The sequence below is a fragment of the Sinohyriopsis cumingii genome, chromosome 3 (assembly GCF_028554795.1).
Source record: "Sinohyriopsis cumingii isolate HCF-2022 chromosome 3, ASM2855479v2, whole genome shotgun sequence".
In the NCBI taxonomy this organism is placed as follows: Eukaryota; Metazoa; Mollusca; class Bivalvia; order Unionida; family Unionidae; genus Sinohyriopsis; species Sinohyriopsis cumingii.
The window spans coordinates 56,059,388-56,085,619 of record NC_142963.1 but is presented as its reverse complement, the minus strand read 5'-3'; the positions used below and the strand labels follow the sequence as shown (position 1 = coordinate 56,085,619).

Genomic DNA, 26,232 nt, shown 5'->3' with positions numbered 1-26,232 from the left:
GAGGGACAGAGTATTTCGTATTGCTCTTTTTGGTGTTAGCTTTGTTTTGTCAGTCATCAGTATCTTAGCTGTGAAATGTACAGTGTACATACATATAAAAAAAATCATTCTGGAATAACACTAGACAGGCACATGTCCTCCCCTCCCACCCTAACAGGATGAAATTTGAAAGAAACCATCTGTACTAGCTATCAGTCAGAAACCATCTATACTAGCTCTCAGTCAGAAACCATCTATACTTGCTATCAGTCAGAAACCATCTATACTAGCTATCAGTCAGAAACCATCCACATTAGCTATCAGTCAGAAGAGTATTAGCTTGCTCATAATTGGACTCTAAATGCATGAAATTTCACTCTGTTATTCAAACATCATTTGCAAATTTTTGGCAGGAATCTCCTAGATTGAAATCCAATTGAAGACATAACTAATTTTTCATTTCACACAATAGTTGATCAGAAATCCTGAAAATTACTGTATTGAAAGTGTTTTCAAGTGCTCATTTAACAGAAGAAAAAAGACAAAGAGTTGATTGTACTCAGACTTTTAGAGCTTCTGATGGTCAAAATGAGTGGACAGCTTGAGACAGGATGAAAGTCAACTTCATTTTCTCAGCTTATATGGATGAAATGAGGCAACTGTTTTTGCCTGAATTGCCACAAAGGGTGGTCCTTGTATATGACTGTATTTGAATGGGTCATATGAACAGCATCACAGTGAGTGATTACTGTAGTATTTAGGACAGTAGAGCAGCTGTTAGTGCTAATTAGTATAATATTTAGGACATAAGAGTTGCTGTGTTGTTGTCAGTGTTAATTAGTGTAGTATTTACAACATTAGGCTGGCTGTCAGTGGTAAATAGTGTAGTATTTAGAACATCAGAGTGGTTGTCAGTGGTAATTAGTGTACTATTTAAAACATCAGAGTGGCTGTCAGTGGTAATTAGTGTAGTATTTAGAACATTAGAGTTGCTGTCAGTGGTAATTAGTGTAGTATTTGGGACATTAGAGTGGCTGTCTGTTAATTAGTGTAGTATTTAGAATGTTAGAGTGGCTGTCAGTGTTATTTAGTGTACTATTTAGAATATTAGAGTAGCTGTCAGTGTTAATTAGTGTAGTATTTAGAACATTAGAGTAGCTGTCAGTGTTAATTAGTGTAGTATTTAGGACATTAGAGTTGCTGTCAGTGGTAATTAGTGTAGTATTTAGAACATTAGAGTGGCTCTCAGTGGTAATTAGTGTAGTATTTAGAATGTTAGAGTGGCTGTCAGTGTTATTTAGTGTACTATTTAAAATGTTAGAGTAGCTGTCAGTGTTAATTAGTGTAGTATTTAGAACATTAGAGTGGCTGTCAGTGGTAATTAGTATAGTATTTGGGACATTAGAGTAGCTGTCAGTGTTAATTAGTGTAGTATTTAGGACATTAGAGTGGCTGTCAGTGGTAATTAGTGTAGTATTTAGAACATTAGAGTGGCTCTCAGTGTTAATTAGTGTAGTATTTAGAACATTAGAGTGGCTCTCAGTGGTAATTAGTGTAGTATTTAGAACATTAGAGTAGCTGTCAGTGTTAATTAGTGTAGTATTTAGAACATTAGAGTGGCTGTCAGTGTTATTTAGTGTACTATTTAGAATATTATAGTGGTTGTTTGTGGTAATTAGTGTACAATTTAGAACATTAGAGTAGCTGTCAGTGTTAATTAGTGTACTGTATAGAACATTAGAGCAGCTATCAGTGGTAATTAGTGTAGTATTTAGAACATTAGAGTGGCTGTCCATGTTAATTAGTGTAGTATTTAGAACATTAGAATGGCTGTCAGTGGTAATTAGTGTAGTATTTAGAACATTAGAGTGGCTGTCAGTGTTAATTATTGTACTGTTTAGAATATTAGTGTAGTATTTAGAACATTAGAGTGGCTGTCAGTGGTAATTAGTGTAGTATTTAGAACATTAGAGTGGCTGTCTGTGAGTGACTTTCACCTTAATGAATAATATGGATGGATCCAGAAAGGCCTTAATTGCAATTTAGGGTATCAAACAAATTTAAAACTACCTTCCCTGGTTCCATGTATATTTTAATGGAACAGCGGTCAGAGATATTTTAAAGGTTCATATATCCAGATCATAATTTCTATATCAGTTTTCCTCATAACACTTTCTAACATTATGACAATTAGTATTCCTAATTGTGGAATACAGACATATTATGTAAACAACTTCTTTACTTCAGAGGATAACTGGTATACATGTATTTTGATATGAAAAGAATTATGTTTCATTCCAACAATGTGGGATAAAGTTTGTATATAAAGTAAATTATGCTGTGCTTCAATAGTAAACAGTACCAGCCATTTTGTTTAGCTCACCTGGAACTCAGGTGAGCCTATGCTATGGCCCTTCATTTGCATATGTCTTATGTAGTCTCTCCATATTTTGTACTTTCCCAAAATTACTCAATAGAATTGAACCTAATTTTAACATGGCTGCACACCAGTGTGGCTTTCTCTCACATTGGTACACATCATAATTGAGCCAAATTAAAACATGGTGGCATACCAAAGTGGGTTTCTCTCACATTGGTACAAATCATAATTCAGCCAACTGCTACGGTGGCCTAGTGGTTAGAGCATCCGCCTGGGATGCAGGAGGTCATGGGTTCAATCCCTGGCCAAGTCATACCAAAGTCTTAACAAAATTTTACTGACAGATGCCTCACTTGGTGCTTAGCAATAAGAGATTAGTGTTAGGACTGGTCAGCCTGGTGTCAGGGTAATGTGACTGGGTGGGACATCATGCTACATGTCTGCACCATGATGTCCCAGTGCTAGACATCACTATAAACTGCCACACTGCATATATCGTAGTGATATGACTGAAAAATTATTAAAGCTACATTAAAAATCAAAGTCACACACACACACACACACTCACACTCACATATATAATTCTGCCAAATTAAAACATGGTGGCATACCTAAGTGGGTTTCTCTCACATTGGTACAAATCATAATTCTGCCAAATTAAAACATGGTGGTATACCTAAGTGGGTTTCTCTCACATTGGTACAAATCATAATTCAGCCAAATTAAAACATGGTGGCATACCTAAATGGGTTTCTCTCACATTGGTACAAATCATAATTCAGCCAAATTAAAACATGGTGGCACACTAGTGTGGGTTTCTCTCACATTGGTACAAATCATAATTCAGCCAAATTAAAACTTGGTGGCACACTAGTGTGGGTTTCTCTCACATTGGTACAAATCATAATTCAGCCAAATTAAAACATGGTGGCACACTAGTGTGGGTTTCTCTCACATTGGTACAAATCATAAATCGGCCAAATTAAAACATGGTGGCATACTAGTGTGGGTTTCTCTCACATTGGTACAAATCATAATTCAGCCAAATTAAAACATGGTGGCACACTAGTGTGGGTTTCTCTCACATTGGTACAAATCATAATTCAGCCAAATTAAAACATGGTGGCACACTAGTGTGGGTTTCTCTCACATTGGTACAAATCATAAATCAGCCAAATTAAAACATGGTGGCATACCAGTGTGGGTTTCTCTCACACTGGTGCAAATCATAAATCAGCCAAATTAAAACATGGTGGCACACTAGTGTGGGTTTCTCTCACATTTAAACCAATCCTGCTGATCCACCATCATCTGCGGCCACCATTACTAAAATTAAAAATAACTTTAACCAGATTCTTTTAGAAAATAGTTAACAGAATTTTAAATTTAAAATGAAAACATCCTGGCTTAGAGGACAACTGATATCCATCTATCATCAGATATGGCCACTATTACCAGTAATATGAAAACCTTTAAAGAACTTCTCAAAACAGAATTTGACAAAAGGCATATCAGTGCCATTGATGCTGATGTAATATCAAATATGGCCACTGCAAACTACAGATAAACTTTAAACCACTTCTCAAAAGTCACTCCACATAATTTGACCAAAATTTGAAAGAAAGCATCCTGGCATGAAAAGACATTAAATTTTATGCAGCTGATGCCCATCTACCATAAAAATATGAGCAATGTTACTGATAATAGAAAAACATTTAGACCACTCCTCAGAAACTGCTCAAAAGAATTTGACAAAACACATCATGGCATAGAGGGCTTTCATATTTTGTACAAATAGTGCCAGTAATATTTCAAATATGGTCACCATTTGTAAAAAGAGAAAAACCTTTAAATGACTTCTCAACAAATACTGCTCAATGGAATTTAATAAAATTTAACAGCATCCTTGCATTGAAGGCTTTCCTATTTACATATATGAGTAAGATCTACCATCAAATTTGACCACCATTACTAAAACATGCTTAAAGAACTCCCCAAAACAGCTTAACAAGACTTTACAAAAGGCTAGTGGGATTCAGCCAATGTGGGTATGCAAGAAAGCTTGCCAGTAGCTTCTTGTGGGTCGGTGGTTCTTCCCAGTGTTTTCCCAGGTTCTTCCTTCACCATTAATACTGGTTGCCATGCATAGCCTATTGTGTGCTGAAAAATGGCATTAAACCCCACAACAACAACAACAACAAAAGGCTAGTGAAAGCATTCAAACATAAAATGCTTTTAGTTTTTTTTACAAATGATGCTGACATTACTAGATATAGCAAAAGCTTTAAGCAAATTAAAGAAACAATCTACTTGACAGTATATGATTTGATTTGACAGAAACCATTAATGGTATTTATGGCTTTTAATTTGTTTCAGACCCAAAATTTTGTTCACAATTTACAAAGACTTTAAATGATTTCACTGCTCAACAGAATGTAACCAGATTTTTCATAAGGCATCCTGGCATTAAGACCCATCAAATTTGTATAAATGGTGCAATCAGATATGGCTGCTGTTACTAAAAATAGACAAACCTTCAATAACTTCTCAAAAGCCTTTGATCAAAAACCTTTTGACAGAATTGGGCCAAATATGAGCGAAAGCATTCTGGCATAGACTGGCACAGAAGCCTCTTTAATAATAATGAAGATGTATATCTGCTATTAAATGCAGATGAGGATATAGAGAAATAAAGAAAACCATTCATGAGGTATGCAGTCATCAGCATTGAATGAAATTTTAGCATCCTGCTGACCTAGATGTCTTAGCCAAATTATCTTATGTTGGCTTCTAAGCAGAAGTCAGCCATATGAGTGATTTTGACAAGTTCATTTTACCTTTATTTTTGTGCAGTGATCCCTTTTCTTTACCAAACTAAAAGAAATGGCAACAGTAAAGTCAAGACTGCAATTCCAGTATGTAAAAATTTACACACAGATACAATAGCTAAAAATTTACACACAGATACAATAGCTAACAATCATTCTTAACTGTATCAATTCAGTAAGAAATTGTTATATTTCAAGAAAGGTTCGACTTGTCATCAAATATTGTTTTATGATTGGAATAAATCACTGCAGATAGTTGGTTCCAATATCATTTTGGTAAATGGAACATTTCAGTATCTTTTAGCTTATGATACTGTATGTATTCACCTAGAAGTTAGGTCCAACTGCAAACAAGATAGACCCTGTTCTGCCATCACATAATGCAGTTGAATTAAACTAGTTTGTGAGTACATATGGTAGGCAAGAACAATAATTTACAGGTAAATATTCTTCAATAATATTAAATGTGTATCATCAGTATGTATTATTTATCAGACGTGTGTTTTATAATATGTAAAATATGTATCATATTGCAAAGTTAAGTGCCGATATCCAGCTTTTGCAAAAAAATATGCAATACTGCATTTCCGTTTTCAGTGCAGAGAAGATGAAGCAGGTGAAAGAAGTGAAGTTGGAAACTGATGGAATTCTCTTTGGTCATGGAATGATTCATTTTCATGGAAATGACACTGAACCTGGTCATGTGATCATTTTGGTCCAAAATAAGAGAGGCTTCCTGGTTTTTATTCTTGATGAGGACTTTGAAAATATATCTCCCAAGACCACTGAACCAGTCAGAATCAATAAGACTCCATTGTGTGTAGCAGCAATCACATCATCATATGGGTAGGTTTTGATATTAATTATTTTTTGTGTTCTTTAAAGAAAACCCACTGATTCTTCCAATCATTGCAAATGTTGGACAGCTCCAGTATCATAAAAAGTAATGGCATGAGTGAACTATCGATAATTTAGGGGTCTGTGACTTTACACTTTTTCAATGTGTACCGATTTTGGGGAATGATGATTTCATATTCCCAATGAACAAAGATCCTTCTGTAGCTACACTCTATGAATTTAATCGATGACAAAAATGTTGTTTTTTCCCAAACCAACAAAAATAGATACCCATAAAAATAAACGAATACATAGTAATCAGCTTTCACCCTAAAATGACATATGAAGGCCATACTTTTTCTGACTCTAGAAAACAGATGCATTCTTTGGGATATGATAGTAGTGAGTGTGGGCTGAATTATACCCTTTATCCTTAACCAAGATTTACTTCATAACATTTGAAAGGTTAGGTGTGTTTGAACCCATTTGGATGGTTTGGTGTCTGCTTTGTTCTAGAAAGGAGAAAGAGGGGATAATGAACTAATTTTATCTGTTAATTATCCATACTAACTTCATCTGTTTATCAATACTAACTTCATCTATTTATCAATAATAACTTCATCTGTTAATTATCTATAATAACTTCATCTGTTTATCAATACTAACTTCATCTACTAACTTCATCTGTTTATCAATACTAACTTCATCTGTTAATTATCAATAATAACTTCATCTGTTAATTATCTATAATAACTTCATCTGTTTATCAATACTAACTTCATCTACTAACTTAATCTGTTTATCAATACTAACTTCATCTACTAACTTCATCTGTTTATCAATACTAACTTCATCTGTTAATTATCCATAATAACTTCATCTGTTAATTATTCGTAATAACTTCATCTGTTTCTTTGTCTCTATCCAGATTTAGGATATTAAAACTGTTTGAATCTTTATATGAAGAAGACTGGCTGAGTTATAGTTTTCTTATAATTACCTCCGTTGTCTCTTTTGAGTGGCTACCCATATAACAGATGTTCTTCCATATAAACTTTTTAGCTGATACAGGTAACATCATATCTGTCACTTTCCAAGATCCAACTAATTTTTTTTAAAAACATTTGCCACATGCTTAAAAAGTCATTGTTATTTTATCAATCTTTTGTTATTTTGAGCATTGGTGTCTTTATTATACTACAGAGGTACCGGTTTATAGTAACCCTCATGTTTGCTAGTCAGTCCCTCTGTCTCAAATACAGTCTCATTAGCACAACTAGTCCTATAGTTTTTGATGAGTTGCCATGAAGCTTGGTCATTGTTATACTCCTGCAATTATTTTAGTTATTGGCCCTTTTGTCTTATAGCCTAATACAGTTTGTCACAATCTAGTTAATGGCCCTTTTGTCTTATAGTCTAATACAGTTTAACACAGTCTAGTTATTGGCTGTTTTGTCTTATAGCCTAATACAGTTTAACACAGTCTAGTTATTGGCTGTTTTGTCTTATAGCCTAATACAGTTTAACACAGTCTAGTTATTGGCTGTTTTGTCTTATAGCCTAATACAGTTGAACACAATCTAGTTATTGGCTGTTTTGTCTTATAGCCTAACACAGTTTGCCACAATCTAGTTATTGGCCCTTTTGTGTGACAACTAGTCTTAGAGATTTGGGTGGACCACCATGAAACTTGAAAATATTATGATCATCGTCTGAGGATGTCCATATTGGCAAATTGCTTTGCTCCTGAAATTTTAGGCCCACATTGCCAAAAGCCAATTCAGTGTGCTCCTGTAATGTTAGCTGACTTTGCCAAAGGCAAAGTTGGTGGAGCTTATGGTGTGGCCACTCATCTATCATCCATCAGCCAACATTCATCATCCGTCTTGATGTTTCTTTTCTCATTGGGGCCCCGAGTGGTCTAAAGCACTCACCGTTCCGGATTACTGCCATCTCACCTCTGTCTGCGTGTGTTCGAGTCCAAGGCTCGGCTAGCGTGGGTACGTGGGAAAGCCTGCCAGTAGCTTCTTGTGGGTCGGTGGTTCTTCCCTGGGTTTTCCAGGGTTCTTCCTCCACCAATTATACTGGCATCCATGTATAGCCTATCTTGTGCTGAAAAATTGTGTTAAACCCTAGAACAACAACAACAACATCTTTTCTCATTAGATTTTGATCAGACTTGGTATGTAAGAGTGTCATCAAGATGAGTTTGATTATGAGTGACATCCACACATATTATTGATGTGATCTTGTATCTAATGGTTGAACTTGTGAACACTGTAGAGGCCACATTTCTGAACAGATTTTGATAAGAGTTTCTATGAGAGCTTATATCATCAGGATCTCCGATGGATCCAGTCAGTAGTGATATCCATGCACATTAATCAGGTGATCTTACATTTGTTTGACTAAGCTTGTTTCTAGAGGTCTTATTTCTGATCATATTTGTATCAGATTTGGTATGTCAGTTTATATCATCAACATCTTCAGTGAGTTTGATATTTGTTTACAGCACTTATTGACTGTCAATAGATTCAGTTCTAGTAATTTCATATTAAAACCATGTATACACCTGTGACAGTGAATGGAATTAGGTTTTATTAGTTCACATGAACATAAGGCTAAATAAACTTATTGTATGGTCCTTTACATAGTGTGCATCATACATCATGCATCACCTGTCATCTATTCACAGTTACTATCTGCTCAAAAGTTCAATATGATAAAGTGGGCTATTTTAGCCTTTTGCATGTAATAAAGTGGTTTTCTTAGCCATGGGTTTGTAATGAGTGTGTGTGTGTGTGATTAGGATTTTTAATGTAGCTTTAACAATGTTTCAGTCATATTGCTACATGTTCTGCAGTGTGACAGTTTATAGTGATGTCTAGCACTGGGGCATCATGCCGCAGACATATAGCATGATGTCCCACCCAGTCACGCTATCTTGACACCTGGCTGACCAGTCCTAACACTAACCTCTTCATGCTGAGTGCTTAGCGAGGCAGCTGTTAGTACCATTTTTTTAAGTCTTTGGTACAGCTCGGCCAGGATTCAAACCCATGACCTCCTGCATCCGAGGCAGAAGCTCTAACCACTAAGAGCAGTCAGTTTGTAATGAAGCTGTTTAGTTTCAAACTCAGCATTAAGAGGTTAGGTTTGTAAGGAAGGGGGTTAGTTTAGTCATCAGCATTTAATTAAATGGGTTATTTTAGCCATGGGTATGTCATGAAGTGGGTTATTTTAGCCATGGGTATGTAAGGAAGTGGGCTATTTTAGCTATGGGTATGTAATAAAGTGGACTATTTTAGCTATGGGTATGTCATGAAGTGGGTTATTTTAGCCATGGGAATGTCATGAAGTAGGTTATTTTAGCCATGGGTATGTCATGAAGTGGGTTATTTTAGCCATGGGTATGTAAGGAAGTGGGCTTATTTTAGCTATGGGTATGTGATAAAGTGAACTATTTTAGCTATGGATATGTAATAAAGTGAACTATTTTAGCTATTTGTATGTAATAAAGTGGACTATTTTAGCCATGGATATGTACTAAACTGAACTATTTTAGCTATGGGTATGTAAATATTGGACTTTTTTATCCATGGATATCTAATCAAGTGGACTATTTTAGCTATGGGTATGTAATAGACTGTTTTAGCCATGGGTATGTAATAAAGTGGACTGTTTTAGCTATGGATATGTAATAAACTGTTTTAGCCATGGATATGTAATAAAGTGGACTATTTTAGCTATGGATATGTAATAAAGTGGACTATTTTAGTTATAGATATGTAATAAAGTGAACTATTTTAGCTATGGGATTGTAATAAAGTGGACATTTTTTTTAGCTATAGGCATGTAATAATGTGGGCTATTTTAGCTATGGATATGTAATAAAGTGAACTATTTTAGCTATGGGTATGTAATAAAGTGGACATTTTTTAGCTATGGGCATGTAATAATGTGGGCTATTTTAGCCATGCATATATAATAAAATGGGCTATTTTAGCCACAGTTATGTAATAAAGTTGGGTTTTATAGCCATGGATATGTAATAAAGTGGATTTTTCTAATCTAGCCATGGAGACATTTGAATTATTTACTGCTCTCAGTTTGAGATAGCAAAAGTAAATCCTGTCAGAATTTATTATCTGCCAAAATTAATGTGGTCAACATATTTTCCATTGTATGAAAGTCTATAATAAAAGTGCAATTGAAGGATCCTCTATTTTGTTCAGTTCGAATGGTTCATTAGTCTCCACTCTCAGTATGTGGGGTACAAATGCAAAAATGGGTACAAATAGTATCCATAACAAATGTTTCTTCTTCTCCAGGGGCACCCCAAATCTGGTCACCCTAAATGGAATTGTCACATTGTTGGTACACTTGCACAGAGTGTTTGCAGTTTGTTATTTTTATATGTCCACACATTGCAGTTTCTGTGAATCTGATTGGTCAAAATGAGCCTAGTAAATTCTTGTGCATTATTCTCATTATTGATTGGCTGTAACCATGGGAATTTTCCTTGCCCCATTGTCTGAAACTTTTTGTTTTACTATTACTATCAACAATATTGCATCTGTTTTTCCAATTGGTAGCCAAGCGGACATAGGAAAAAATGGGTGAAAATTAAAAAATATACACAGAAATGTTTACTTATGGTGGAATATGGTCAGTTAACTCTGTGTAGAATTCTCTGAAAGCTAGGCTAAAACTACAACAGTTATAAACCAACTAGACTTTCACCTAGTTGCACTGAATATATGGGGGAATTGAGAAAATCCATAATGCTGTCCAACATACATAGTCTATGAAGAAAAATATTGTAATGCATATAGTCCCTTGGACATTGTTGCTAACATGTGGTATGATCTTGCACCCCACCCCCAGGACAAGTATAGTATAAGTCTGCCTAGGCTATATGAGTTAAAAAAACTTGCCTTGCTTATGAAGAAAATGTTTATAGATACAATGTACTGGTATTTCAACTGACAAAAAGTTATCCAAACTCAGTATCCTTCCAAACCTTATAATGAAAATATGTTGCCACAAGAACATTCAGTCTGGGCATCATTATAGAGCCATTTGAATGCAAACTAGCAGTGGCATAACATTGTTAGATTTGGTATTATTTCTGCCAGATTTAATACTACAGCTGTGGTGAATTCTGATAGTAAAATTAACATTCTTTGCACTGGAAATGTTGTAACCGATCACATCAAAACATATAATGATGATACATTAACAACTCCAGCTCACCTGTGAACCATGTGACATGACAAAGGAAATTCCATTGGAGATCCAGAGTTGCAAAATGATGATGTCTGTTTCAATGTTCTGTTAACTGGAAGGATACTTACTCTTTGAATGTAATTTGTAAAGAGAACAAGTCTATTTATAAATGTTAATGGCCATCAGATTATCTAATATTACTTCAATTCATATCTGGGACTGTTATTTCCATCAACATAAATTGAAAGGTGCAGCATCTGAATCAGAGTTTAATGGAATGCCAAAAATCTTCATTTTTCTGTCTCCAATGGGCATTAAATTTATGAAACTTGTTGCATAATTTCCAATATTTCTTGCCAAGGCTCACAAAAGCTGGAAATTATTCAACTCATTTCATAAATTCAGTATTAAATTATTGCCAAAAATGAGATCCTCTGTTAATTGTTGTTGTTGTTGTTGTTGTAGGATTTAACGCCATTTTTCAGCACAAGATAGCTTATACATGGCAACCAGTATTAATGGTGGAGGAAGAACCCGGGAAAACCCCAGAAAGAACCACCGACCCATGAGAATCTACTGGCAAGCTTTCTCACATACCCACATTGGCCGAATCCGAGACTCGAACCCAAGCAGACAGAGGTGAGATGGTAGTGCTCTGTAATGGAGAGTGCTTTAGACCACTCGGCCACTCACCCCCCCCCATTAATGAATAAGTTATTTGCTGTCATTGATGCAGTGAACAAAGAGTGATGCATGGTGACATGCGCTGAGTCGTATTAAATACTATTCTTGCAATGTGCTTTGCCTGGCAGTGCAATTGCCAGTTGATCTGTGACAGAGGGGCTGGAGAATATTCATGTTTTCAATCCCAGCTAACATCTCAGATTCACTTGACACCATTGTATCACATTTTTTTCTAATTAACAAACTGATGTGTCAATCAGATACGATGATCTGCTTGTATAATTTGCTCCTGTTGATCTTTCCTGAATGATATATAAACTATTCAGTAGATTTATAGTCTTCTGTAGCTTACAATTGTCAAGATTTAAAACAATTCCTTTTAAAAAAAATCCTGACATTTTTCTTTTTGAAAATTAACTTATACCGTAAGTTGTGAGAGTTATTTTTAGTATGGATGGACAAACAGTTATGTTTAACTTTTATTCTTTGATTGCAGATCTCAGTTACTGTTTGGACAGAAGCAGGGTCAGATCTCAGTGTGTTCTATGTCGGCTCCAAACCAGGAACTCTCTGTTTTGAACCATTATCATCCTCCCAACATCAATGTGGCCTGTAAATTTATTGTAACTGCCTTGGACAGTGGTCATCAGATGGATAAGTTTGTTTGGACATACAACTACCCAGGTAACTCTGCTGTCAGATTGCTATTAGAGTTTCTAGTTAACAGTTTATGTACATTTGTTTAAAAATAAAGCCATCTCCAGAACTAAGCAAAAGTTGTTTATAGGTGATGCAGGTGTCTGTCTTTTGCTTCAGACTGCAAACCAGACTAAAGTAAATCTCACTAAACACCATTGTAGTGCTAAAGTGCTGTACATCCCCATTGTTACTAACCATTGCCGGGGCCCCGACGGGCCAAGTGGTCTAAAGTGCTCTCCGTTATGGATCAATGCCATCTCAGTAGCTTCTTGTGGGTTGGTGGTTCTTTCTGGGGTTTCCTGGGTTCTTCCGCCACCATTAATACTAGCCACTATGTTAGCCTATCGTGTGCTGATAAATGGCGTTAAACCCTACAACAACAACAACAACAACTAACCATTGCCTCTTTACATGTAGCTGCCACAGATGTTTGTATTGTTTATCTTTTGTGAAAAACCACAAAACTCTGATATTGCCCTTATCAGGACTTGTTTGAAAGGACATCATTGTAGTGGTCATGTATGTTATTTTCCTTGGAGATGAATGAGATCTTGCCCTTGTCTTTAATAAGGTCTTGGCCCATGCCTTTTATAAGGTTTTGGCCTTTGGTCTTTAATAAGTTCTTAGCACATGGTCGTTAATAAGCACGTAGCATTTGTCATTTTTTAGGTATTGGTCCTTGTCTTTTATAAGTTCTTGGTCCTTGTCTTTAATACGTTCTTGGTCCTTGTCTTTAATAAGGTCTTGGTCTTTGTCTTTAATAAGGTCTTGGTCTTTGTCTTTAATAAGGTCTTGGTCCTTGTTTTTAATACTGTCTTGGTCCTTGTCTTTAATAAGGTCTTGGTCCTTGTCTTTAATAAGGTCTTGGCCCATGCCTTTTATAAGGTTTTGGCCTTTGGTCTTTAATAAGATCTTAGCACCTGGTTTTTAATAAGCACGTAGCGTTTGTCATTTATAAGGTCTTGGTCCTTGTCTTTAATAAGTTCTTGATCCTTGTCTTTAATAAGGTCTTGGTCCTTGTCTTTAATAAGGTCTTGGTCCTTGTCTTTAATAGGGTCTTGGTCCTTGTCTTTAATAAGGTCTTGGTCCTTGTCTTTAATAAGGTCTTGAATTCAAGTGTCATTGCAAAAGGTTCATTTTTTCTTTCCAGATTTTTCTTAATGTTACAGTTATTAAAACCCACACCAAGCCATCATCTTGTGCAGTCCTGTTGTCTATTATGTTAATCATTTTATGGTATTGGTGAATTAAGCATTTTGGTTTTGTCTTTTAAATAAATAAAAAATTGTTTCTTGATGGGTTAATTGTGTCTCCTGTTTTCATTCATTGCTTCATATATATTCCATATTTACCTAAAGCTTTATAAATGGTGCTAATTCGATTGCAGGATGAGTAAGCGTATAACTGTAATTTTTATTTTGAAGTGAGTCTGAAATGTATGGACATGTCAAGTTAACTTATGAACAAGATAAATAAATATTGCTGTATTAATTATGCATCATGTGCTAACCTAAATATAAATTTGATCTTCAGATAAATTGTAACTGTTTTATGATAGATGTACAGTGTGACCCTGCTATAGCATGCTTATTTATAACAGGAATTCAGATATAACATGGTCGTAGCATGGCTTCCAGAATTTTATATACATGTATTTTTCTCATACACAAAATAATAATTTAATAAAAGTATGAAAAAACATAAAAAGTTTATCATTTTGGGGAAGAGATCATGCATGAATTATGAAAAATAACGTGTAAAAAGTTTATTCTGGGATCACATAGGGCTTCACCAATGTCACAAACTGCAATTTTATTTTCCTTATTGGAAGTAAAGGATACCATCTGGTGATTTTTTTTATTGACAACATTGTAGGCTGTTTTAAACTTGTATATACAACTGTTGGTGTGGGGTGGAGAAATTCAGAGGTCCCATGAAAGGAAGCTGCAAACTTGATATAAAAATGCACTGAAAATTATCTATTGTTGCATAAAAAATTCCTTTGTCTATATTAACAGTGCATTGTTATATCATAATCTGCTGACGTTTAAATTGAGCATGAGTAGTGTATCTTGCAAGATATCTGCTTGTTTTTGTTGTTGACATTTCTGGTAGCAGAGATCAACTGGATGAGATGTCACCACCTAATCTAACTTTCATTACATTCTTGGCCACTCACTAGTAATTAATATATTTACACAGACTGACATTTCTATGTGGATGGTAAGTGAAGTTCCTCTTCTTTTCACTCAGAATTAAATCCTTCAGAACACTCACATTTTATATGCTAATCCTTGTCATCAGACCAGAACACCTGTATCTCTATCATCCGTTGACCCTTTGCTAAATTTCAGACGCATTTGTTGATTGCAGCATCATGCCTCTCTCAAATGTAAAAAAAAAATTAAACATCTTACTTGTTGGTGTATTCAGTAGCCAGGAAGGAACAGTAATTACAATCAACCAAACGATGGCCACTTCCTTTTATAAAATGTACCCATATAAAATAGTTTGCTGAAATTTCAAAGAAAACAGATTACCTTTGAAGCACTAACTGTTATGAAATGGAAAAAATCAGTCTCAGTCATGCAATACAATTATTTGATATTGCCGCCACAATAAGAAATAGGCATTTGTTTGGTTCTCCAAAGATGTCCTTTAGCTGTGACTTCAATAACACAAACACCTTTCATCAAAGAAAGCCATCTACAATCTTCAATAAAAACAAAGAACTTTTTTTCAAAGGAAGTCAGTACCAAACTAAATTTTTTCATTTTCCAACATGACTGGAACATGTTTACTGTGCCGTGAAAATTTCCTTTTTGCAGGGAAAAGTTTTATGCTAATGAACATTACCAATGGTGGCTTAAAATGCAAACTAACTTTTACTGACCTGGGACGTACTGAAAAGTAAATGTGCTTCATCATTCTTTACCTGATTGTGCTATGTTTTTCCACTGAATTCAGGCCTATATGACCTGAGACAAAATTACACACAATATTTTAAATGTGTGTGTGTGCATATCTTTGATGGAATTACTTGTATTGTGAGTTCAATGTATGTGGTGAGATTTGCGGGTGAGTACATGATGTTGATGCTCTATTCATGCTATACATTAGACACGTATATATAAACAGTATATACTTATATGTACCAATCCATGGTTTTCTAAATAAAGTAAAATATTATTTATGCCTTCTGTTTTCACTGCAGGTGTATTTACCATTTAATATGCATTGATTTAAGATGGTAACTGTGTCAATGAAGCATGTATTTAACCATCTGCATTTATTACCTACACACACACATATACCCGCACACATTTTTGGGGTTACTTGCATAATTTTTTTCAGTTAACTGACCTGGCTGCTTATAACATGGATCAGTCTATAACACGATTGGGTTCTGTGGCTCCCAACTACTGTGTTATAGCAGGGTCACACTATTTATTGTGATGCAAAATTAATTTGAGATGGAGTGACGGCCATATTCTGACAAGAACTACCATATATACTTGCTTATAAGTCAAGTCAAATTAAAAACAACAAGAATCCAGATCTGCTGTAACATAGTGTACATGATACAGGCTTTGTACAGGAGACAGACTTTGTACATGAGACAGGCTTTGTACATGAGACAGGCTTTGTACATGAGACAGGCTCAAACAAAGGAGTGATTTAATTGTATTTTAATATAGTTAGCATCTTTGTACTTTGATGGGCTCTGAACACATCAAATGTAGACACTGCTTGTACTGAGCAAGGGTCATCTGGTGACCTGTTTGGCTCATATGTGTAATGATGACATTATCCAAAACCGTGGGGATCTGGGTTGATTTTTACCACTCTTAAGCCACTGTGTTAATGCTTAGGTCATCAGGCAGTAATTGATGGGGCAAGTTTATAGAGTGTATTTTAAGGAATTCTTCTTCTCTTTGGTTATCACTTTAATACTATTATAAGCAGAATATAAATAATTAGCTTTGAAAATAAACACTAATTTCATCCATTTAGACTGCTTGTGATTAAGTGTGCCTGTAAGTTTTATTATAAAAATTTGTTCCCAGAGACATGTACATTTAATATCATCTTACATGATTCATATCAAGAGATATGCAGATTTAGTAGCATCTTACATTGATTTGTGTCAAGAGATATGCAGATTTAGTAGCATCTTACATTGATTTGTGTCAAGAGATATGAAGATTCAGTAGCATCTTACATTGATTTGTGTCAAGAGATATGAAGAGTCAGTAGCATCTTACATTGATTTGTGTCAAGAGATATGAAGTTTCAGTAGCATCTTACATTGATTTGTGTCAAGAGATATGAAGAGTCATTAGCATCTTACATTGATTTGTGTCAAGAGATATGACAATTCAGTAGCATCTTACATTGATTTGTGTCAAGAGATATGAAGTTTCAGTAGCATCTTACATTGATTTGTGTCAAGAGATATGAAGAGTCAGTAGCATCTTACATTGATTTGTGTCAAGAGATATGAAGATTTAGTAGCATCTTACATTGATTTGTGTCAAGAGATATGAAGATTCAGTAGCATCTTACATTGATTTGTGTCAAGAGATATGAAGTTTCAGTAGCATCTTACATTGATTTGTATCAAGAGATATGAAGTTTCAGTAGCATCTTACATTGATTTGTGTCAAGAGATATGAAGAGTCAGTAGCATCTTACATTGATTTGTGTCAAGAGATATGACGATTCAGTAGCATCTTACAATGATTTGTGTCAAGAGATATGAAGATTTAGTAGCATCTTACATTGATTTGTGTCAAGACATATGCAGATTCAGTAGCATTTTACACTGATTTATGTCATTTACAGGCAGCATAATATACAAATGGAATGTGGAATCCATGGTGATCCAGGAAAGACTTGATTGCTCCAAACTGATCCCTGCAACTGAGAGCTATCATATTCAGTCCACCAGGAAGTTTGAAGGTATCTAGGACTAGATATTAAAGACTTATGATGCAAAATATAAGTTACAGAAAAGCTAGAATACATTGACCCATTATATCATGCATGATTTGCAAAGTCAAAACGTTTTTCTGATCCTTGGGAGGAATTTGAACCAAGAGATTTAGGCATAAAATGCCATTTTATTTTACTTCATGCAAAAGTATGAACTTTACAAATGTGTTATTGTTATTCATATGCAATCCATCACCAAATGTATGAATTATTTATAAATTGCCCACAAAATAGGAATTTTTAAACAAATTATAAAACTATGTTCATATAGAACATACATTCTGATATATGAAATCAGTTTTTTTAAAGATTGCAAACCTTAAACCAGTCAGGTCACATATAAATTACAAGCCTTAAACCAGTCAGGTCACTTATAAATTACAAGCCTTACACCAGTCAGGTCAGTTATCAGTTACAAGCCTTAAAGTTGTCAGTTACAGATTTCAAGTCTTAAACCAGTCAAGTCAATTACAAATTGCAAGCCTTATACTGGGGCCCCGAGTGGCTGAGTGGTCTAAAGCACTCTCCATTATGGATCACTGCCATCTCACCTCTGTCTGCATGGGTTTGAGTCTTGGATTTCGCCAATGTGGGTATGAGAAAGCTTGCCAGTAGCTTTTCAAAGGTCGATGGTTCTTTCCGGGGATTTCCCGGGTTCTTCCTCCACTATTAATACTGGCTGCCATGTATAGCCTATCATGTGCTGAAAAATGGTGTTAAACCCTACAACAACAACAACAACAACAAGCCTTATACCAGTCAGGTCAGTTACAAATTGCAAGCCTTATACCAGTCAGGTCAGTTACAGATTGCAAGCCTCATACCAGTCAGGTCAATTACAGATTGCAAGCATTAAGATAGTTATAAATGGCAAGTCTTAAACCAGCATCAACTGGTGTAATTTTGTTCACTTGTTTTGCATGTTGCGTGATATCTACCTCACTCATCTTATTATTTATCACCTTTTGGTTTATTTTTCTCACATAATAGTGGTTTACTAATGTCACCCTTTTATCTATCCATCTGTAATTGATCTTTATTGAGGCCATATGTAATCTCTCTTGTTTTTGCAATTAATAATAATAAGAAGAAAATTATTTCATACAATTCAGTGAAAAGTAACAAGGAAAAATATGCTGTTTGTTCACCACCTTCTGTGGTATTGTTACAAATAATGTATATATGTCACCAGTCGGCTTCGGCTTTTGTTGATATGTGGGGGGGGGGGGAGGAGAAACATCCTCTGGGCAACTGAGACTATGATATGATTTGTAGGAAAATAAAATAAAATAACAAAGCTGTTGTGTATACAGTACAAGATACCAGTATTCTCAGCAAATGAGGTTCATGATTGGTTAGGGTTAGTTTGATTATTGATACTGTGGTGAGTCTGTGGGGTGTACAATAGTTTACCAGTACTCTCAGCAAGTGAAATGCATGAGTGGTTGGGGTTAGTTTTAATTATTGATACTGTGGTGAGGCTGTGGTGTGTACAATACAGTTTACCAGTACTCTCAGCAAGTGAAATGCATGAGTGGTTGGGTGGTAGTTTTGATCATAAATACTGAGCTAAGACTGTTGCGCCTGTTAGGCATCAGATTTTGTCTGGTTCACAGGTTTTTAACAGCAAATTAAAACATGGAAGGTTCTATCATTCAGAGTCAATTGGAGTTCGTTGCCCAAGGACAAATTGTGGCAGCTGACCAGGGATTATTTTAGGACACTTTAAAACACTTTACTGAAGTGATAATCATATTGATGTCGGATTTTTATTAAAACACTTTTCATCATCTGTACTTGGTTTTGAACAAAATGATGCCATTGTGTTTGATCTTTCAAAATTGAACAGATCTTGCAGGAGATACATAATCCACTGTATCAATCCCATTACTGACATTGAAAATAAAAACTATCATAAAACCATTCCTTTCTTGTAAGATATAAATTGTGAATGCTCTTAAAGGCAGGTAGCCGAGACAGTGGCTGGTGATAATTAAGTACTGTACCATGCACTATTGATTTCTCTAGATACTGTACTATATATATTTGCTTATAAGTCAAGTCAAACTACAAACAACAAAGATCCTGATCTGCCATAGGATAATGTGCTGCAGATCAGGTTCTGAGTTGTTTGATCTACTAAGTACTTCAAACCAAATACACAGACCTAGATCTGCTGGTACATTATGCAATGGCAGATCTGGATCTGTGCAGTTTTCAGTTGGAGTAGACTTATAACTGAGTATATATGGTAAGTTTGAACCAGGTTCAGATAATATAAATCACCTTTACTGTAGGTGGTTGATAACTAATTTTATTGAGCCTTTCTGACAGTGTGTGTGTTTGTGTGTTTTTTGGAGTTTTTAACATAGCTTGAACAATTTTTCAGATAATTTTTAGTGATATCTAGCACTGAGCATCATGCCACAGGCATGTAACATGATGTCCCACCCAGTCACGTTATATTGACACCAGGCCAACCAGTCCTAACACTAACCTCTTAATGCTGAGTACCAAGTGAGGCAGCTGCTTGTACCATTTTTGTAAGTCTTTGGTATGAATCGGCTGGGGTTTGAACCCACGACCTCCCACATCCAAGCAAGATGCTTTAACCACTGGGCCACTGGAGTGGTCACCTTTCTGATAGACAAACATAACAAATGTTTGAGGTCTGTGATCATTATTTGTATATCATTTGTACATCATTAATGTTGGGGGTAATTAAGGGTGATGAGAAACCAGTGGTCAAGAAATCAGGGGAACACAGGGGATCTTGACATTGTTTGAAACAAGTTCAATGTTTTTCATGCATGACATCAGGTTCATAGTTGAAGACTGTGACAAAGATTTTTGTACTGCATTTAACAGATATCTTGTGAACATGTTAATCAAACATGTACTAAATGTTGCAGCTACCAAATTTGGCATGTTGTAGTTTTTCAGAATATCTGAGATAATTCATTCCTCAGCACTTGATGGAAGAAATGGTCTTATCTTGTATTCCTGGAAACTCTTTTCTGTCAGCAGAACCCTTAACAGGATCTAGTTTATCTGATTTCAGACATTTTTTCTTATAATGAAGATTTTTAAAAAAATATTAAAAGTTTGATAATATGCATATTTTGCAATTTTGTCGTAAGGGGTATGGCCATGAAAAATGTTCAATATTCCAGATTAAGGTTTTGAGTTATTTCACTGCTGCAGATACAAGTTATAACCATATCTGGCAAATAGAATGGTAAATAAAGAAGATCTTACAAAAGTTGGATGATGAACAAATCTGGTAAATTTCTTTTTGGGTTATTACTTGTCAACTGCTTAGAAAATGGAGTCATTTTCTTGTCAACAGAAAATGGAGTCTTTTTCTTGTCAGCAGAAAATGGAGTCTTTTTCTTATCAACTTATTTAGCATTTTTTCAGCAGGGGACTTGGTTCGTGCTAGTGGCAACTTGCATAAAGAATATTAAGTTGGAAAAAATTATTGTAAGGAAATTTATTTCTTTTTAATTGTTTGTGCCATTGAGCAAGTAGTGAATACAAACTATCATATTTTGTTATGAAACTGATGCATTATACAACATTTTTGCTGGGTAATAAAATTTGTTTTTATATTATTCAGCCAAACATTACCAGGTGACAGCGTTGACAGTGGTAGACAAGCATCTGTACATCAGTACAACATGGGGGTGTATTATTGTGGCGGACTCGCAGAGTCTGGAGCCTTACAGTGTCTTTCGATGTCACGGAGATGAGGAATTCTATGTCAAGGCTATATTACCACTCCGGCCTGTAGTCAAAATGACCTCGTCAATGGAACAGAGCATATCTTCTTTATCACGAGCATTTACAAATGATGGCATTGTTACAGTTGGACGAGGATATGTGGATATAATCAAATATGTGATGCAGCTTGATAGACAAGCACTTGCACGAGGGGAGATAGACCATAGCTGGGAGATGGTAACAAATGGATCAATGAAAGTAACAGGGAAGATGAAGGACTCGAGCAAAGGACATACATTTCTCCTGTCATGGACGGCAGCAGATTGGGAACACTATTGAAAATGTGATGTGTAATGTTTGTTACAGAACCCAAATTTACCACTGAAATTTGTTTAAACCAAATCATTGAAGAAAGGAGAAAAAATCTATACGAACATTGAAAGGGGTAATTTTACAAATGAAATGTGAATGGGATACAAGTGAAAGCAAAAAAAAAAAAAATGCAAAATGCAGAATAAATGCAAACAGAATGCAGATATGGTAAAAATATTTACCAATTTCAGGCCCTTCCATAAGTAATATTCTGCACCCATATTTATATTTTTGGTGACGGTTTAGTTTTACTGTATTTAAGTATCTTAAACGTTTTACAATTTGATTGAATTTAGTAAATTTGCAACTTAAAAGTTTCATGACATGGTAGAATTACATTTTTAAAAACATGAAAGAAGTTTTCTTCAATTTGGTTGTTTCATTTATTTCACAAATTTTGTGCTGCTAGGAATCTTTATATCTTGCAGTATCATTATTTGGATTAGGAAGTTTTTAACAATTGGACAAGATGTTTAACTGATACGACCTGCTTACGGAGTTGTAAAATTTCTACAAGATGTTTAACTGATACAAAAAGTAGGTTAAGGTGGATGTGATTAATGCCAGTTTGTGAAGAGAGAATTTTTGTGGAAAAAGTTACAGACTTCAGAATTCTCTAGAGGTTTTTGATGTTGATAATCCCTCTTTTGTAAGTTATTTGGGGTCCAGATTTGTAAATTTGGGTTCCATGTGAGCAAAGACTGGTGAGTCCAGAAATCAAGAGGAAAAATATTAATGACAACTCAGTCTGATTGGAATTTGTAATTAAAGTTCTGGTCACTTAACTATGATAAAGCCTTTTTGCATTTAATCAAGAAATCATTACCTGCCCTTGAATGAATGATCTTTGAATATATTCTCAGGAAATTTTCTGATTTATAACTGATTAGATAATTTAGCAAACTAAAATTAAATGCACGAGTTATCATGGTTATTTCTGCTTTGTCATTGTATGGTTATTTTTTCTTTTATTAATCTGATTTGAAATAAGAATCAGGAACCAGTCATTACAGCATATAACCAGTCACTTTAATAACAGTGACGTCTTGCATCTCTTCTGCTTAATGATCAAATCAGAATTTTTCAGCTGAAATATTCAAAATGTCATTTGTTTAAGGTAGGTAACAATTAGTTTTTACTTGGTTATCAAATTTTTTTTATAGAAAATGCATGAATGGGTTGAAATAAAGTAGAGTGACCAAAACCTTGGTATTGTCTGCATCAATGTTGTTTTGCACTTATTATGTATGTTAACAACAAAGGCATTTTTAGATGAACTTTGTTTAATCAGAATACAAATACAGTTTGTACAAGATAGTTTTACAATAATTAATTGGACTGTTATGAGTTTCATATTTCATAATCCAAACTTTTATTGTGTTTAATTACCAGTGGTTGTACATTGTTGTGTTACTGTATATATTCACTTTGAAGTCAAGTCCAAGTGCAAACGACATAGACTTTGATTTGCCATCACATAATGTTTCGACAGATCTGAATCGGTGTTGTCTGTTCTGCTGGTTACTTCTAACAAACTGCACAGACTCCGATCTGCCGGCATATTATGCAACGGCAGACCTGGGTCTGTGCATTTTGCAGTTGGAATATGTGGTATTAAATTTTGTTCATGAATATCTTTCACTTGGTGGGAAGTGGAAACAGAAAAAATATTTTTCTTCATTTTTGGTATCTATTTTCATTACTGCTTTTTTATGCTCTACTGGTTTATAGAAAAGAAAAACTTCTGGCATGGCCTATAGTTTGCCATCTATTGGCAAAAGTTTATTTGGCTTCCCATTATACTTTCTGGAGGATATTTAGCAAAGCTTACATGTATATTCGTCCCATTGTCTAATCCATCATAGATAAAACTAGTGCCACGTGTGCATCCAATGTGGCCACCAGTCAACATTCAATATTGTAAACTTGGGATTTTCACCAGAATACTTATTATTTTTAGTTGGACCTCAATTAAAATGGTGCCATTTTTATGTGACCACATTGATGGTCATCTAGAACATTTTATCACTTCTACTTCTGAATTGATGGTCTTACTGACATGGCATTTGCCCAAAAGATTTATGATGATGTCTAGCTAGTCCTAAATCAAAATTGTGTCCAGTGAGGCCACTGTGGGAATATGGTATTACCCAAGAATGTCAGACATGATCTCACTTAGAAGTTAAAAAGAAGAAATGGTGTTATTTTGGAATCTGAGAAATCTTCTAAGCCAGTATAGCATGGATCCCATTGAGAGATTTTTGTTCTTATGTTATTTACTGTTATCATCACTGCCATTTTAACTGTGCACCATCATTGCCATTTTAACTATGCACTACCATCATTGCCATTTTAACTATGCACTATCATCATTGCCATTTTAACTATGCACCATGTTGTTATGTTTGCACCAAATGTTAATACATCATCTTGGAGGGTCATCATAGTTACATACACAAGTTATTATACAAGTTATTGTATGTTCTGGTCTTCCCACACATTTTGGAACATACATTTTCTGGTTTTTTTCCAAGTTTATTTTCCAGATTTTTTTCTTCATGGTTCACTTGTAATCTGTACTGAATTGGATCAACAGCGTTTTGGTTATAAAAATGTGTATTTTTTAATCAATAATTGTTTTTGTTTTGAGACTCTTGCATGACATCTGAATTAGACACATGACCATGTATTAGAATGCATCACAAGAAACAAGAAGAACTATTTAAACTTATAAATGTGCATGTAACTTATTTAAATGTACAAAATAGTTATGTTAACTTAATTGCATATGCTGGGATAAAAAAAAAGTTTCTTTTTGGGAAAGGGCTGCTTTGAATATCGACAAAAAGCCCTTCAAAATTGTATAGCTTATATTACAAGGACTGAATTTTTGTGTAAATAAACCACTTAATGTCTGATGACATAACATTAATTTTTAGTCCAGTTTAACTGTGGACTGCTTGTGAAATGCAATTGTTGTCAATTCTGCCCAGAGCATAGGATTCTACATTGAAAAATGCCCTTGCAGTCAGTAGATTCATACATTTTTAGCAAGTCTGATAGCAAAATTCACTGCAAAGGCATATTAGGGGTGGGAATGGGCTGTAGATGATAATGTTTAGCACTGTACCAAGTGTAAATTTTCAAATAATAAGCAGCTTTATTGGAATGCATTTTCATTAATTTTACATGGTTAAAATTAGTTTTATTATTGTACTAATAAACTTGTCGTGATCAGATTTTGCAGACCACATCAGTGTTTTGACATAATGTAATGCTAGATTGGCCTTTATTAGTTCTATGCAGGGAAAGATACAGATGTATAGCTGACTGTGCGGTAACTGACCATCCTAATCTAATCCATACAGCAATTGTTCTCAGCCAATAGTAGAGATCTGCAACCTCCAGAAATTCTGTTAAGAACTCAGTTAATTGGTCTTTCAATTTTGTTATGTAATCAAGTTGAGTCTGAAAACACCTGCCCTAAAACAGTGATAAGTATTTCTTCCAACTCTTTTCCCCCAATTTCCCAGTAGCAGTGGAATCCAGATGTATATTAATGAAACTTGACGGGTTTTTTTATCTTGGAGGGTACTATTCACCACGGCTAAACCTTGATGGAGCAGGCAAATTATTGTTCAACAGCGACAGTTGGTGGTGGTGGTAGAAAAAGCATTGTGAAGGTTTCATATTAAAAGTTGTTACACTTATTTTGGACAATGCTGCATGTACAGTCACAAAACTTGTTTGGTACATTTATTTTTGGACTATCACTTACCATAATTAAAAGTAGGGCACAATGACCCACTCATTCTGACGTAATTGTTTCATGTTTTGATCATACACTAGGGAAGCTTTTGTGTTCATGTGGTTTTAAATGGATTCATTTCTTAAGTATCCGTGTTGTTTCATGACCTTTCCACTGATACTATTTACAATTCATGTGCAACAAAAACAATTCACATTATAATCATGGCAACTAAATTTATGCATGCTATTTATCTTCCAAGCCATGTTTTTGGTGCTTTTTCTGTCACAAAAATGGCAGAACATCTACATGGTCAATAATCTTCCAAGAAGACTACTGACATGGGCACACAATTTACAATAGTAATCATGTTTCTGTCTAGTCAGCCTAAATACTTGTTAGTTTCTTATTAATGTATTTGCATTGTTTAATACTTTATTAATCTGTTAGGACAAAAGTTATAGTGATTGTTCTTTTTGTACCATGTTTATTCTGAACTAGTCATAAATGCCTTACATACCCAACCATGGAAATCCAAAAATCCTGATCCAATAAAAATTAGAGAATGTTAGCATTATTCAGGTTTTGAGAAAACCGAGCACATTCTGTATCATTTCATTATATCTGATGTACAGTTTTAGTACACATTTTTAAAAATGTTTAATATGTAATTTTTTAAATGTCATAAATTGCACGACTTAATTTTGAATTTTGAATTTTGAATTTTTTCAAAGTATGATGTTTTTTACTTGTTGGTT

The 26,232-nt window shown here is 34.8% G+C and overlaps 1 protein-coding gene across 2 annotated transcripts in view; it reads left to right on the top strand.

Annotated features, from left to right (window-relative positions):
- The window catches only part of LOC149802891 (leucine-rich repeat serine/threonine-protein kinase 1-like), a 148,005-nt gene extending 121,829 nt beyond the window's left edge, over nucleotides 1–26,176 (top strand). For both annotated transcript variants that reach the window (XM_089952359.1, XM_089952360.1), the window contains exons 30-33: nucleotides 5,785–6,033; nucleotides 12,434–12,621; nucleotides 17,482–17,598; nucleotides 21,251–26,176. In XM_089952359.1, the coding sequence (XP_089808485.1) occupies nucleotides 5,785–6,033; nucleotides 12,434–12,621; nucleotides 17,482–17,598; nucleotides 21,251–21,693 (997 nt within the window). In that variant the 3' untranslated portion in view covers nucleotides 21,694–26,176. The remainder of the gene's footprint in view (nucleotides 1–5,784; nucleotides 6,034–12,433; nucleotides 12,622–17,481; nucleotides 17,599–21,250) is intronic.
- The last annotated feature ends 56 nt before the right edge of the window (nucleotides 26,177–26,232 follow it).